Genomic DNA, 16,825 nt, shown 5'->3' with positions numbered 1-16,825 from the left:
TCAAAGTATATAATTCACACGCTTGGGCTGACCAGTTGGGACGTAACTTTTCTATGGTTATCAATTCTTCATTCACTATAGCGTATCTCGACATTTGCTTCCCCGGATTACTCTTGAGGACCTATCAATATATAATAACTCCCCTCCCAAAAGGGGTTGGTCTGTCAGATCTTCTCTCACTTTGATTTGATAGTTTATGTTTTCTAAGCAGTCATGTGCTAGTTCTTCTACTGATTCTCTATATAGAAACTGAGCAGGACTGAGGTGTTTATCTGTAACTAGTTCTAGATCTTTATTAGAATTTACAGTAATTTCACGATTACAAGCCGCACTGACTATAAGCCGCATCTCTGGGTGTTGGCAAACATTTCGTTCTTTGTCCATACACAAGCTGCACCCAAATATAAGCCACTCTGTCGTTCGCAGGGAGGACCCACGTGCAACAAAGTTGCCAAATAGTAACAGAATCAGTGGGATGGTGGGGTTTACTGGCTCAACCCTGCTCAGGACGGCCGCCAGGGAGTGGCCCCAGCCCTGTTCGCCATTGCCGTCGGGAGGCAGGGGAGCGGCGTGTCCAGCCAGTGCTGCCAGGAGGAGGGAGAGGGGCGTCCCTGGCTGGTGCCACCGGGAAGAGGGAGAGGGGTGTGCCTGACTGATGCCGCTGGGAGGAGGGAGAAGGGCTTGCCCAGCCAGTGTTGCCATGAGGAGGGAGGGGGGTGTCCCTGGCCAGTGCCGCCGGGAAGCGGGAGAGGGGCGTGCCCGGCCATTGTCGCCAGGAGGAGGGAGAGGGGCTTGCCCAGTGAGTGCCACTGGGAGGAGGGAGAGGGGCGTCCCTGGCTGCTGCTGCCGGGAAGAGGGAGAGGGGCTTGTCCAGTCAGTGCCACTGCACCCCCCCCTCAGGGCCAGGCAGCGCTGCCGCTGCGCCGCCACTGCCCCGCCGCCTGGGGCCGCTGCTGGCTCGGACTTCCGGGTTGGGAAATTTCCAAAATTTGTTCATATATAAGCCGCACCTGAATGTCCACCGCACTTCCGGTTTGGGAGCAAAATTTTAGTCAAAATGGTGCGACTTGTAATCATGAAATTACTGTACTTCATATTTTAACACTTGAGAATCACTGAGCTACTTCTCAAATTTTTGATTCAAAATATTTCTAACTGCATGTGGGGTGTGCACTTTTAATCTTCCTCCAAAAGTTAATTTTCTGGTTTCTTCTACTAGTAAGGCAGTGGCAGCTCCTGCCTGAATACAGGTGGACCAGCTCCTACTAACAGGGTCTAAAAGTTTCGACAGGTAAGCCACTGGTTTCTTGGACCCCCTCCCCCATTATTGAACTAGGACTCCATGGACTACCTCATTTTCTACATCTATAAATAGATAAAAAGGTGTATCTAAAGTGGGGAGACTTAGAGCAGGGGCACTCATCAATTTTTCTTTTTAAACTTCTGGATCTCTGTTCATCTTCTTTTCCTCATGTAATTTCATCTTTTACTCATTTTTCATATAGGAATTTAACAGCCTGGATGTACCCTTCTATCTATATCCTGCAATATCCCAACAAGCCCACAAGTTTTCTGATTTCCTTTTTAGTTTATGGTTGGGGGAGTGAGGTTATTCCTGTAATCCTTTCAGGGTTTAATTGCAGACTCCCTTGGCTTATTATATGCCCTAAGTATTTTACTTTATTCTCTACAAACTGAAGTTTTTCTTTTGATACCCAAAGCCCTTGGTTTCACAAGAAATTTAGTAATGATATAGTCAATTCTCGGAATTTTTCTTCATCCTCCACTGAGAGAAGTAAATTATCAACGTTGAATTAGTTTTACTTCTGGTACAATAGGGGAAAGTTGTAGTACTTTTAAGGTTTGTCCAAAAAAGTTAGGGGATTCAGTAAATCCTTGGGATAATTTTGTCCATCTGAGCTGTTGCTTTCTTCCTGTATCGGGATCTTCTCATTCAAAACTAAATCTATCTCTGCTCTCTTCTGCTAGGGGGCAGGCCCAAAAGGCATCTTTGAGGTATATTACACTGAACCACTGATTGTGATGGAGGAATTTTACTCAATAGTGTGTAGGGATTGGGTGCCACTGGATATTGATCTAGATTTCTTTTGTTCAGTTCTCTCAGGTCTTGGACAAGTTTGTATGTCCCATTTGAATTTTTTTACTGGTAATATGGAAGTATTCTGGGGAGACATGCAGGGTTCTAAAGTTCCATCCTTAATTAATGCTTGAATTACTATCTGTAACCTTTTTCTCCCTTCTAAAGAGAGTGGGTATTGCCGTACTTGAATTGGGCAATCCTTGTTGGTTATTTTAATTACTATAGGAGTTATGTTCAACTTGTCCCTATTTCTAGGTTTGGCCCAAACAACTTCTTCAATTTGCTTTTCATCCTCCTCTTTTAACTGGAGGAGTTTAACTACCAGTTTATCCCCTTCTGGAAACATCCCAATACCTAACTGCACTTGCAAATCCCTCCCCAACAAATTGCATCCTGCCCCTGGTACAAATAAAACATCCCCCATTCCTATTTTGTTTGTTCCTTCAACTATCACATGTTTTATAACTTGCACTTTAAATCCTTCCCCTTTTGCCCCTACTACTTGAATTGTATTTTGACTTTTCTTGCATCCTTTTGGAATTCTGCAAACACATGTCCTCTCCACCTCTGTATCCACTAAAAATTCAAATTCCTCCTCCTGGGGACCTACTTTTAAAGTTATTAAGGGAGAATGGAAATCTGATCACTGTGTCCCTCCTCTCGACTTAGAGTTTTTCCCACAACTGTTTTTGAGGGCCATGTCAACGTATGGGGTACACTTTAAGGATGGACTGTTCAGAAGCAAAGGTTCTCTGTTTCTGAGATCTCTGGAAACAGAGGTCTTCTACTTTCCCTGGGGGCAAAGGGTCTTCATCACTCTTCTCTCTCTCTGTTCAAACTTCTTATCAAATCACAGTTACTTCAACATCTGCTTGCTTTAGCATAGATGCCTTTGCTCATATCTAGAATGAACACTTCAACCACCCCATACTTTTTCAATGAGTTACAGGGAAAAAGAATCTGATGTATCAATCCTATCTTCTCCATATCTTTAGAAGAGGATTTCAGCCCAAGGCATGTCCTCATCCCCTCCCAACTGGGACCTGCCTCTTCCTTCTTCTCTGACCTCGATGTCTCCATGTTGTTTCTCTGCATTTCTCTTCAGTCTATCCTTTTCTTTCACTTGAGAGAGGATGGAAGGTCTGCAAGTCTCATCTGTGCAGTGAAAGAGTTATGGTCATGTGATCCCTGCCGGGTCATGGCTGGAGCTGTTTATGATGGAGAATTCTTCTGCAGCCGAACTGGGGGAGGGAGCTAGAATCTTCGCAGCTGGGGTAGAACAGAGTGGCAGCATCTGCGGGTCGATGGCTCCCTCTCCCTCTGCCTAGTGGTTTTTGGTGAAACTTAGCAGCAGCAGCATTCCAGCCAAGCTGCTGGCCCAACCTGGCCCCACTGGGGGGAGGGGGACCTGGCTGTACCAGGACGGGGCCGGCAGGCTTCCCGAGAAAGGGCCTGGCCCTGCGGCAGATCCTGCCTGGCCTGGCCCAGCCTGGCCTTGCGGAGGGGCCAGGCCAGGCTGTTGCCTGTATTGAGGCCGGAACGGAAAGAGAGATTCCCAGGGTTTTTTCATCTTTACGAGTGTGTTCACAAAGGTGCATCTAGCTCTTTCATTGGTGTAACAATGTGTCAGTATTAAAAATCAGCCACTGATTGTTTTTTGTCAGGACTAAGGGAAGTTGCCAAGGTCTATACAGGAAATTATTTCCATAACTGGTTCCTTTCCTTCCTTACCAAAAATATAAACTAATACAAACCAGCACTCTCTTGTTTGGTTTTAACCTCTGACTGATCTGCAGGACATTCTTTAAATTAGGTCAATATATTTTATTCCTTCTTGTAGTTTTATCCTGTTGCTTCACACTCCCTGATAGCGAAGGGTCAATTAATCCTTCCCAGATGCTCATGCTCTGGTTTCTGACACTGTTATCATGAAACACTAATCTTAAGGAAATTAGAATTTTAGTTAAAAGTTAAAAGAAACTGAGCTTGAGATAGTTACCTGAAACTTAAATAATTAATTGCCTGTCAATTTATGTTTGCTTAGCTGTGCTTGCAATGGGAAAGGATGAAACTAGTAGTTAGGTCCAAAGAACACAAACAATTGCAACCAGAAACTCATTCTTTGCAAAACTGAAGTTGCCCCAAAAGCCATTTGTATTGTCATTAATAGAAAAGGTCAGAGCGAGGAAGACTTACCTTACTTCCTCCTTTTAAGACCCCTCCTCAGAAAAACGACCCCAGACTTAATTCAAGAAGCCAACCACGCATGCTTAATAGCTATTCAAGCTAATTACCATAGGAAACAGGGGATGGGAGGGGCTGGTATTATGAATATGTGTTTGTTTGAACCTTTTGTCAATAAATAGACTCTGTGACCACCTGTAATTTTGCAGTGCATATTAGGGGGCTACCCCACACTGCTGCCCAGCGCTGAATAAACATACCCTAACTTCAAATTGTTAGAGAGTCTTTTGTCCATCACAGTTGAATATCGGTATTAGACCAATACTCATATTTTGGTAAATCAATCACTTGGGGTGGCCAGTCTGCAGACATAAGAAACAAAATACAGTAGTTTCACGAATACAAGCCGCACGGATTATAAACCGCACTTCCGGTGCCTCGACAATGTTGCTGTCTTTGTCAATAGATAAGCCGCACCCCGAATATTAGCCGCACTTTCGTTCGTCGCGAGAATCCGTGCGCAGCTTTCACAAATTGACCAATTAGTAACAGGATCGCGGCATAGCGGGGTTTACTGGCTCGGGGCAGGGCCAGGCAGGCTTGGCCCGCTCATGGTTGCCGACGGGGCCGGGTGGCCCAGCTCAGCGCCACGGCTCGGCGGGGCTGGCCGGGTGGTGCTGCCGCTGCCGCCGGGCTCGCTGGCCCCCCTCTCCCGTCAGCACCGCCCCGCGCCGCGTTCGCTCGCCCTGCCGGCAGGGCTGCCGCCGCCGCCGGGCTCGCTGGCCCCCCTCTCCCGTCAGCACCGCCCCGCGCCGCGTTCGCTCGCCCGGCCGGCATGGCTGCCGCCGCCGCCGCCAGGCTCGCCGCCTGCCCCACGCCGCGTTCGCTCGCCCGGCCGGCATGGCTGCCGCCGCCGCCGTCGGACTCGCCGCCTGCCCCGCGCTGCGTTTGCTCGCCCGGCCGGCAGGCTGCCGCCGCCGCCGCCGGGCTCGCCGCCTGCCCCGCGCCGTGTTCGCTTGCCCCGCGCCGCGTTCGCTCGCCCCGCGCCGCGTTCGCTCGCCCGACCGGCAGGGCTGCCGCCGCCGCCAGGCTCGCCGGCCGCCCCCTCCCGTCTGCACCGCCGCCGCGTTTCCTCGCCCTGGCCGGCACTGCAGGCCCCCGCACCGCCGGGCTCCCCCACGCTGCTGACCCCGATTCTGCTGGGCTTCCCCCGCTGCCAGGCAGCCCCACCCGCCGGCCTTCCTGCTTCTGCCATGCTCCCCTGCACTGCTAGCCCCAGTTCTCCCGGGCTCCCACGCCCTGCTGGCCCGGGCTCTGCCGCCCCCCTGCCCCGCCCTGCTGGCTCAGGCTCTGCCGCCCGCCCCCCACACTGCTGGCCCCGTCTCTGCCAGGCTTTCCCACCTCTGCCGGGACCGGCCGGGCTCCAGCTTGGCTTGGGGCTGCCGCGGGCTCTCACTTCCGTGTTGGCAGCTTTTAGAATTTTGTTAATGTATTAGCCGCCCCGGAATATTAGCCGCACTTCCGGGTTTCCACCAAAATTTTGGTCAAATTGGTGCGACTTGTATTCGTGAAATTACTGTAGTTGCTTTACACCATTCTCTGAGTTAGTTACATAGAAGTATTTTAGTCTCTATTTTAACATTTTTCTAAAACCTACGATATATTTATCAAACTTCTATTCATATAAACTATATAGTGCATATATAAACTGACAGATTATACTATACAAAAGTAGTTAAAAGTAAGTATAAATTGTACCATATCAAAATATTTGTGATGCAAAAAGCTAACCTATGAATGTGAAAGCCGATATATTGTAATCTACAACACAAGTTACACAGTCCTTAGTATTTGGTTTCCTACTGGTTATTGATCCCTTTGCCTTCAATGCTAATTAGGTTCTCATTCTTCGTTCTCTTATCTCTTCCCAGACCAGGTATCTCCGACCATGCCAGGGGTGATGTTTGGAGTTGATGGTCATTATCTTTTGTGTATCTTCTGTTCTACTCCCAGTCTGTTGAGATGTTAAACTCATCAGGCCTTGAGTTGTGAAACAGTCCTTTGAAAAGAAACTTCAATTCCTTTCCCCCTGAGCAAAGGTGAACAAACCCCCCGACTAAAGTTATATAAACATTTTAAACTTTGTATCATTTCCAACAAAGCTAGTTTGAAAAAAAATGCATAGATATTATCAAAAGGAATATATAAAAATATTTAACTTCTTTCTAAGTTTGTTCTTACATTGACTGTAACCACTTGTAATGGTTTCAAAAAGAAAAACTCAGTGGGAAAAAATGTTAATACTGCTTGAGCCCCTCCTCCCTGCCCAGCAGTAGTGGGGAAAACAAAGAAAACAGGACTGTGAGAGGTAAAAACAAAAACATTAGAGTCACAATTTTACTGATGTAAAACGCGCAAACAACACAACAATACAAAGGAAAATGGTCTACCTACAAAACTAGCAAAGTCAAAATGTCACCTGGCCCCCTACCCCTAGGGCAAAACCAAAATGGTAGCTGCCCCCACGCTGTCTACTTCGTGGCACCTGGGAGAACAGGCAGCAGACCGGAGAGGCTCTTATGTTTCAAACCTCCTTCCCCCATCCCTGGAACAATGGAAAAACAGGGACAAAACAAAACCCGATGAGCTAGTTCTAACCAGGAACTATGCTGCCAAGATGTGCAGTCCTGGGCAAGCTCCCTCCCCGTGGCAACAGCAGTGGTGGTGGCAGTGGGGGTTGCTGTCGCTCTCTGGATCTTCCCTGACTTGCGGTGAGTGTCTCTCTCCCCAACAGTGAGTGGCAATGGCAACGGGGAATGCTGAGTCTCTCAGTGGAGGCACCAGCAAACTGGCAGGCAACACACGGCTGGGTCCCAAGCAGGTTCTGGCTGCACGCAGATCGACTGGACTGAGGGTGATCCCTGCTGCTCCATTTTCCACAGGAACCTCCTGGACAGGAACTGTCTTTTCAAGGCTTGGACTCCATGACTGGAGAAAATGACGAAGAGGGGATCTGCAGTGACAGTGCGGTTTGGACAGCCCCAGCCCCTCTCCAGCTCCAGGCCAGAGAAAGAATGGCAGCCCTTATGCTTCCCCCTACTGCCTTAAAAAAGACAGTCCACTAAGATTATGTAGAGGATTGTAGAATACATGATTTTGTTACCCCTAATGCTAAACTCTGCCTCATATCCCTGTAACTAGGTCACCACTGTTGTAAGATTTCAAAAGGTTGGTGCATCTATGGAGAGAATATGGGAACAGATCCATTTTCTGTCCTGCTTAGTCAGTGAGGAACATCAGTGCTTTAAAAAAATTAGATAATAGGTAGAAAACGGACACTTTGAAACTGTCATGGTTTAGGAATGGTACTCCACAATTTAGTTCTCCCAACGAGACTTTCCAAACCACACTGCCACTCCTTCATTCCTCCTCCCCTCTCTTCCACCCCTTCTCCCCGCAGGTGGCTAGAGAGGAGAATTGGAGGCACAAAAGGCAAAGATCACAGGGTGAAATAAGAATGATTTACAGTAAACAGTAATGAGATAAGAAAACAAACAGTAACAGAAACAGCAACAATATCAATAAGAAAATTATACAAAAAGAGAATGGTTCGCATGCAAAAATTCTCACCACAGAGCCAGACCCAACCTGACCGCAGCTGCATTTTTCCAACTGGAAGGAACCCCTTTTCCCCAGAAGCGAGACAGTCCCTTCCCCCTACCCCTAGCAATGACATAAGGTGTTATTGAAAAACATAAATTCTTGACCATGTCCGCTCCCGCTGATCTGGGTCAGAACCAGGACAGAACCTTAGAGATTAAAAATACATATTTTTTTAAATGCAATCAGGGGGAAAATACAGTAATTTCACGAGTATAAGCCACATCTGATTATAAGCCGCACTTCCGGGTGTCAGCAACTTTTCGTTCTTTGTACATATATAAGCTGCACTGAATTATAAGCCGCACTTTCATTCGCAGTGAGGATCCGTGTGCAACTTTCACAAAGTTGCCAATTAGTAACAGAATTGTGGGATTGCGGGATTTGCTTGCTCAGCTCGGGGACATGCAGGCTCGGCTCGGCACTGCCCCGCCGCCGCCGACCGAACCCTGACCCGGCCCTGCTGTCCCCCCAGCCGCCAGCCCCGGTGCGGCTCCCCTGCGGCTGCCGGCGGCGGCCTTGGCCTGACTCGGAACTGCTGCTGGTTCGCACTTCCGGGTTGGCAAATTTCTGAACTTTGTTCATATATTGGCCACTCCGGATTATAAGCCGCACTTCTGGGTTCGGACCAAAATTTTAGCCAAAAGGGTGCAACTTAAACTCGTGAAATTACTGTAATATTGCTAGAATGACCAGTATAAAACTATAATTATCTTCAAGTTCAGAATTAGATTTTAACATTGTCAATAATTTTCTGTAGGGAATAATGAAGAAGGAGAAGATAACTATTTTGGTATCATCTAAAAGTCTGATTTCCTGGTTTCAGAAACATAAAATCATTGTTAGAAAATACCTCTAATGGTAGTCCTAGAAATTTCAATTTTTTCTGGGATGATTATTTTTAATACCTGTAGAAATCAAGGAAGAAACTCTTAAAAATTAAAAATTGATGTGATTTGCTAAAGGTAATTGGATGAATGTTTCTATAACATCTATGGCAAATAATGTGCAAATTGTTACATGTATTATATCTTCAGAAGGACATGGAAAATGTTCTTGCTAATGTCATGTATCAGACTGTAAAGTCAGATCATTTAGATTTTGTTTGCAGAACATTACAGCTTAACTGGTAATTACATTTTAATTACCAATTTTAATTTGGTGGTACTCGCAGAATCATTTTGTTTGTTTCACTGCTTTGATAGGAGTTGTTAGTGTTCCAAAAGAAAGAAATCTCAGATGGTACAAATTTTTAAGGGGTGGTAGCTTTACTATTTTGTTTCAAGTAATGTCTATTTTTGGGTACAGTAAAAAGTGTCAGTGAAGACTAAGAAGTACTACATAAAGTTTATACTGTGGAAACTGGATGAATGATGAGTTCTCAGAATTTTCATGCAAGCAATTTGAGTGCTAACATCAAAAGTAATGTTCCAATACTGATATTATATTAGTGGAAGGAAACTAAACCTAGTATTTAGCAGTTGTAGCACCATACATCATGAATGATTGAGTCTTTTTCTGCATTAAATTTATGCTTTTGCATCTCATTAGGCTTCTGTAGAATTACTTTTGGTTTTTATCGGAGCAAATGAGAAAACAAGCCAATAGATGAGATCCTGGCTTTAAATCTCTCTTTTTGACCAGACATTAGAAGCCAATAAAAGATACCAACTGACAAATACTCAGAGAAAGAAAAATTGTAATCTACAGCAAAACATAGTACCTCTGGGGAACAAGACACTATAGTCTAGATGTAGCATAAAGCCTTGAAATCTGTGTGAAGGGTTATTACTTTTTTAAGAAAAGCAGCATTGTTGTGAAGAGCAGTATGTCAGTAGGATACAAGTAGTCATGAGTCTATCCAAGTCTACCCAAGGAACCAGAAACACTTTTCATTGAGGAAAGAATGTTTCTTTTAAAAGGCTGAATTAGATTTCTAATGGATACACGTCATTGGTATATATTGAACTTCATTTCAGAGGTTTTGCCACAGTGCCAAGTCATATTAGTTCTAGGGCAGGGCAAACAGACCTGGTAAATAGAACTATTTTAAATCTTGATCTATTTTTAGTAATTATATATCTAAATTAATAACTGAATAAAGTAATTACCTTTTATGATGCTCCTGATGTATAATACTTGAGCATCTGTCAATTATGATCAATTTCCGATGAAAGCTTAAGAGTAACACTTGAATACTGAGTCACTTTTACCTCTGTTAGCATTTTGATATCAACTGGTCATACTTTCAGAGCTCAAGAACAAGAAAAGAAATAATATCTGAATATATTGTTGTATCAGTTTGTCACAAGTAGTGAGCAAATACTTGGGGTATCATTCTTTTGGAAGACTATAAAGCCAATTGAATACATAACTAGGCTTGAGCAAAAAATGTAAAATCTTTTGGGAAAAATATATCTTCCTCTTTCCCAAGAATATTGTTTTGTGCTTAGTGGAATACCATTTAAAAAAAATTGTTATGAGATAGTAGAAACCCTTCATGATCTGTCCAGTTTTAGGATGGGTGAACATGATGTTCCAGAAGAATATATACTTTATTAGAACTTGGAGACTTGAGTTCTTATAACAGAGAGGATATGTTTGTTCTCCATATCTCAAACATTTTTCAGATTGAACTTGAGGTTCTTGATTTCCCCATAAATAGACAATAGTTGCAGGTATAAAATTTTGTTAAGTAATGAATAGTAGCATTCTCCTGGACTGTCTAAAAAGAGGGGTGTCAGGCTGTATGTGTGTAAGCAGGATAAATTACTTTAAAAATAACAAACTCAGTCCTTATTGTATGCACTTACCTGATTTAAAATGTAAAGGGGTCTGTGTCCTTACTGAAATGAGTCTAGTCTGAAATGTAGACTAAATTTGAGAAGAGAATCCCTTGGTATTTTGTTTACTAAGTTTTCATCTGTTCTTTTTCTCTCTTAGTGTATGTACATATAAATGAATCTCTTTAAAAGACAAGTTTCCTCCCTCCTTCCCATTCTTTCTGCTCCCATCAGTCTAACTCTGCCAATTTGCTTAAGAGGTTATCATTTAAAAAGCAAGCATATTTTATGCCCTAAAATTGGACCTGTAAAATGAAAGCTTTCTTAAAAATTTACTTAATTACATTTTCATGTGAATATTTTATCAATTTCAGCTAAATAATACTGGATTAGGATAAGTTTATTCTGAAATAATGGCCCGTATACACATTTATTAATTCATCTTCTCTCATATCATCCCTAATACTATTTTTCTTAGTTTGAACACACCTTAACATCATTCATTCATAACCACACATTGGTAAGATGACCAGTCTGAAAAATTATTCCTGTTAATCACATTCACAATATATAAACTATTTGTAAACATAGAAAATGAAATAAATTTAATTGTTTTCTTTGTTTCAAATTAGGGTCATGCACAGTTAGTTCGAGAAGTCGATGTAGAGAAGGTGTCAACTTTTGAGAACCCCTATGTAGATGCACTGAGAAGTTTATGGAATGACCCTGGAATTCAGGAATGTTATGATAGACGACGAGAATATCAGTTATCAGATTCAACAAAATAGTAAGTATATAGTGGTTGCAAACAACTGTATCTTATTTTCTGTTCTTTCTAACAAATTAATTCTTACTTTTTATCTTTGTATACTCTATTTTTGTGTAATTACATGTACATATTTTTTGTGCGCATGTGCAAGTATCTGTGTGTGCATACATATTCAACACAAACCTGCACTTTATAATGTGAATGCAAAGACTACTGTAAGGAAGGTAGTGTATCTAGTTCAGTATTATGTGTGTGTTTGTTTCTCAAAATGTAAGCCTATGATACTTTGAAATCTTACATTAAGTTTATTACTAGGGAAGTGCAATCAAAGGTAGACCTCTAAGCAATTCATAAAAATTGCAATGCCCTTGAACATCTGCCTTCCTAGTTTAAAATAGCAATGGAATTTAACACTGGACTCTGAGCATTGTCTAAATGTCATCTCCAAGATTCAGTTGCTCTGAGTACAGTAATTTCATGACCATAAGGCGCACCGGACTATAAGGCACACTTCCGGGTTCGGGGGAAAATTTTAGTCAAAAGGGTGCGCCTTATAGTTGTGAAATTACTGTAATATACTACAGAGATCTGGTAACATTTTTCATCTGGTTTAAAAAAAAAAAGGATGGTAGTAGAGGAGGAAGACTTTTTGGTATTGCCCACTAGAAAAAGAGTTAGCATACTTGGATATTAAAGTTGTGGCAAAAACTTCCATGGTCTCCACTGGAACTTTCAGATTACTTATGAAAATCAATCATATTATATTGTTCTAGTCTCCATGTCAGATTGGCATGAAAAGCATCTTCTCTGAGGAAAACACAGAAGAAACTGAAAGGCACCATGAAGGTAAAGTCAATGGAACGTGACCATACACATAACAAGTCTGGAGTGAGATTTATCTGCACAGTAGCCTGAGGGTCCTTATCTAGCAAACCCCTTTATACATGATTGAGTGAAGACAAACTTTAAAATATCTTGCTGATACAGTTTGGGCAGCTAGAGAGCTACTAGTACATGAATTCAGTCTGAGATTGGCTCCAATGCTCTGTAATTACCATACCACATTCTGCTTCTGCTTTATCAACCTCACATACAGGTTGTTCTATGCAATATGCCATCCAATAGAGCTGGTTTCCTCACAATCTATCACTTTTATTACTTATATATGTATATTTTGGTGCACAATGGTTCAAAATACAGTAAAATCTCTGTTGTATTGCATGGATTCCCAGTGTCCCCAAATATACAATATTGTGTTTTATTTTTCAATGATAGGAAAGCTAAAAATCATAGGAAATTACATGTAAGTGAAAATTTTTAGCGTACGTAAGTAGGAAAAGAACATTTTAGACACAAATTAAGCTAACTGTACTTTCTGGTTGTTTTAATTTTGAAATGAACAGTAAACATAAGTAGAAGGTGAAACAGAGCTTTTCTTATACTTTGAATTTCTTATATTTGTATGTCCTAACTTTGATTCCATGATAGATATAATTCTGTCCTGGTTTAGGGGACAGGTACTGCCAGAAAAAAGGCAAGTGTTTTTCCTAAAATGGAGAGTGAAAATCCCCTCCCTCCCAGTTTACTATAATTTGGAAATTAAGGGGTTCTCAGGCAAAGATATGGGTTTAGGAATAACAGTTCTTTACTGATATATCTACAAGACAAACTAGCACAACATCAGCTATGAAAAAATCAGCTACAAAACAGAACAAAACTTAGTCCCAGTCCCTTTTCCAGTCGTAGACACTCTTCTCCGCATGGTCCTGGTGGAGAACGGGGCGGATCCCTTGCAGCCGCGGCAGCAGCAGACGGGAGCAGGGAGGTGAGGCGGTAGTGGCAGGGCCATGTCCCAGGTGGAAGAAGGGTGAAGGAAGACTCTGCTCACCATTTGGTTCCTGGTTCTCAGTGCTGTTCTCAGAAGGAGGAGGCTGTAGCAGTGCAGGGCTGCAGGGCAGATCCGACCGCAGAGAAACCTCTCTCCTCAGCATTCCGACCGGCAAGAGAATGTCTCCCCAGAAGGAAAAAAAAAGAACAAACGACCATCCACCTCGACCCCTCAAACCCCCGACAGCAACAGCGATTGAGCCAGCGAGACAGTTCCCATCCATCCCTTTTGTCTTAGGCAATTAAAAACTAAGGGAGCTGCCCCAGCCAGCTTCCTTAGCATGATAATGGGAAAAATTCTCCACTGAGAGAAAATGTAAAACCTCCCCCAACCCCCAACAAATACTCATTTCAAAATTGATATTAATGCATATATTTTAATGGTTGCCTTGGAAGAATACAATAAAATTAATAAATCTCCCAAGTAGGGAATAGGTATCTGATGTCACTTCAGATCAAATTGTACTGAATCTTAGTTTTGACCGAGTTTTAATGAAATCATCACCATAGTAGATCTTTTGACTAATATTAAAATTGTATAGCTCATTAATGAGCTATAGAAGTGTAATTTTCATACATTTTCTTGTAGAAGGGAAATATGCTAGTTGATTGGTAATTATTAAAGCTGAGCATATGCAACCATTTAACAACATGATTTATTGAGGATTTTCTAGATTTTAATTATAAAATATTAGAGTTCATTTTGTGGTGTTCTGCAAAAATTGTTTTAGAACAAGTAATAACATTAGAATTATGAAGCACTATATATGAGTCTTTACATGAACTTCTCATATTTATGCTTGCAAATCGAGTTTCTTTGGATATGTAAGTCCAGGAAAAGCAATTAGCAGAAACCAAAGCAGCGTTATTTGAAAATACAGTCCACATCACCAAACAGGGTGACAGAAACTCATCCAAACTTATTCTTTGATGCGAATAAGCAGACACTTCTTTATTCAGGGCACCAGGGACACTTAACAAACAAACCCCATCCATTTTATATACAGTAGTTTCACGAATACAAGCCGCACGGATTATAAGCCGCACTTCCGGTGCCTCGACAATGTTGCTGTCTTTGTCAATAGATAAGCCGCACCCCGAATATTAGCCGCACTTTCGTTCGTCGCGAGAATCCGTGCACAGCTTTCACAAATTGGCCAATTAGTAACAGGATCGCGGCATAGCGGGCTTTACTGGCTCGGGGCGGGGCCAGGAAGGCTCGGCCCGCTCATGGTTGCCGACGGGGCCGGGTGGCCCAGCTCAGCGCCACGGCTCGGCGGGGCTGGCCGGGTGGTGCTGCCGCCGCCGCCGGGCTCGCTGGCCCCCCTCTCCCGTCAGCACCGCCCCGCTGCCGCGTTCGCTCGCCCAGCCGGTGGGCTGCCGCCGCCGCCGCCGGGCTCGCTGCCCGCCCCGCGCTGCGTTCGCTCGCCCGACCGGCGGGCTGCTGCCGCTGCCGCCACCGCCGGGCTCGCCGCCCGCCCCGCGCCGCGTTCGCTAGCCCTGCCGGCGGGCTACCGCCGCCGCTGCCGGGCTCGCCGGTCGCGCCGCGCCGCGTTCGCTAGCCCTGCCGGCGGGCTGCCGCCGCCGCCGCCGGGCTCGCCGGCCGCCCTGCGCCGCGTTCGCTCGCCCGGCCACCCCCTCCCGTCTGCACCGCCGCCACGTTTCCTCGCCCTGGCCGGCACTGCAGGCCCCCGCATCAGCCGGGCTCCCCCACCCTGCTGGCCCAGATTCTGCTGGGCTTCCCCCGCTGCCAGGCAGTCCCACCCGCCGGCCTTCCTGCTTCTGCCATGCTCCCCTGCACTGCTAGCCCCAGTTCTCCCAGGCTCCCCCGCCCTGCTGGCCCGGGCTCTGCCGCCCCCCTGCCCCGCCCTGCTGGTTCAGGCTCTGCCGCCCGCCCCCCACACTGCTGGCCCCGCCTCTGCCAGGCTTTCCCACCTCTGCCGGGGCCGGCCGGGCTTCAGCTTGGCTTGGGGCTGCCGCGGGCTCTCACTTCCGTGTTGGCAGCTTTTAGAATTTTGTTAATGTATTAGCCGCCCCAGAATATTGGCCGCACTTCCGGGTTTCCACCAAAATTTTGGTCAAATTGGTGCGGCTTGTATTCGTGAAATTACTGTACTTTTTCTGCTGAATCATCGTTATATAAGTTCTTTTACATACAGTAATTTCACGAATACAAGCCGCACTGTTTTGACCAAAATTTTGCTCTCATACCGTGAAAGCGGCTAATATTCAGGTGCGGCCAATATGTGAATAATTTTCTGACATTTTCAACCCTGGGAGTGCGAACCAAGTCAGTGCAAACTGCAAAGTCGAGCTCCTGCCAGTAAAACCCTGCATTTATGCGGTTGTTACAAATTGATACTCTGTTGCGCGGCGGGTGGAGCTGTTCCGTGCAGGCAGCACAGGGGGTGGGGAAGGCGGGCCAGCTCCCTCCTGCTGGCCCCACGGTTCGGGGGAGGCAGGGACAGCTCTCTCCACTTGGCCCCGCGGCTCGGGGGGCTCCCGTCCCCACATGCCGCCGCCGCAGGAGCAGGCAGGCTCCATCCCCGACTCCCATGGCCGCCGCAGGTGCCAGCGGGCTCTGTGCCCCCCCTGCCGTCGTGGGGCAGCGCCGGGCCGTGGTGACCAAGCCCAGCGGTGGCGGCGGCCGGCCCCGAGCATCCCAGCCGAGCGGCAGCGCCGAGCTGGGCCACCCAGCCCTGTCGGCAGCCCCGAGCCCTCATGGTCCGAGCCGAGCCAGTAAACCCCGCCCTGTCGCGATTCTGTTACTAGTTGGCAACTTTGTTGCACGTGGGTCCTTGCTGCGAACACAGAGCGGCTTATACTTGGGTGCGGCTTATTTATGGACAAAAAACGAAATGTTTGCCAACACCCAGCGATGTGGCTTATACTCAGTGCGGCTTGTATTCGTGAATTTACTGTACTATGCACACCATGTCCACTCTTAAATTTAACCTTTACATTGATTGGTTCCAATAGTTAATAACTTCATCAATATTCTTCTCCTAAAACAATCATTGGTCATCTCTACTGAGGTCTACTAATTGGAATCCTTAATATTAAAATCAAGATGGGAAGGGTAGTGGGTTTCCAAGCAACATAACTGGTGAGCATGACAGTGTCCATAGCTTCTTGACTGAAACATAAGGGTCCAGTAACTTCTTGGCAAGATTTCTGTGGTTGCACATTCCAAACAGCACTCCTGATATTTCCATACCTAATAAGTCACAATTTTCTACTTATAATCATAGCTAACCCTTTAATATGATTTAATTAATTACTTGATCAAAATATTCATAGCACACATGTTTAGGGATAAAACATTTTTTTTAACCAGGGCACGGTTAGGTTTTGCAGTAGCCGGGAAGGGATGTGGCCTGGAGGTTATTCTATACCATTTCACATAATTGCTGGGGGTGAGGGAAGGGACTCCCTTTTGAG

At 45.1% G+C, this 16,825-nt stretch overlaps 1 protein-coding gene across 1 annotated transcript in view; it reads left to right on the top strand.

Moving 5' to 3' along the window:
* Positions 1-16,825, top strand: part of LOC117005075 (guanine nucleotide-binding protein G(q) subunit alpha) — a 258,664-nt gene that overhangs the window by 183,505 nt on the left and 58,334 nt on the right. The window contains exon 3 of the mRNA XM_033076314.2: positions 11,361-11,515. Coding sequence (XP_032932205.1) covers positions 11,361-11,515 — 155 coding nt within the window. The remainder of the gene's footprint in view (positions 1-11,360; positions 11,516-16,825) is intronic.

This window comes from Catharus ustulatus, chromosome W (genome assembly GCF_009819885.2).
Source record: "Catharus ustulatus isolate bCatUst1 chromosome W, bCatUst1.pri.v2, whole genome shotgun sequence".
NCBI lineage: Eukaryota > Metazoa > Chordata > Aves > Passeriformes > Turdidae > Catharus > Catharus ustulatus.
Note: the sequence above shows the minus strand (reverse complement) of the source record. Positions and strands in the feature narration are given on the sequence as shown.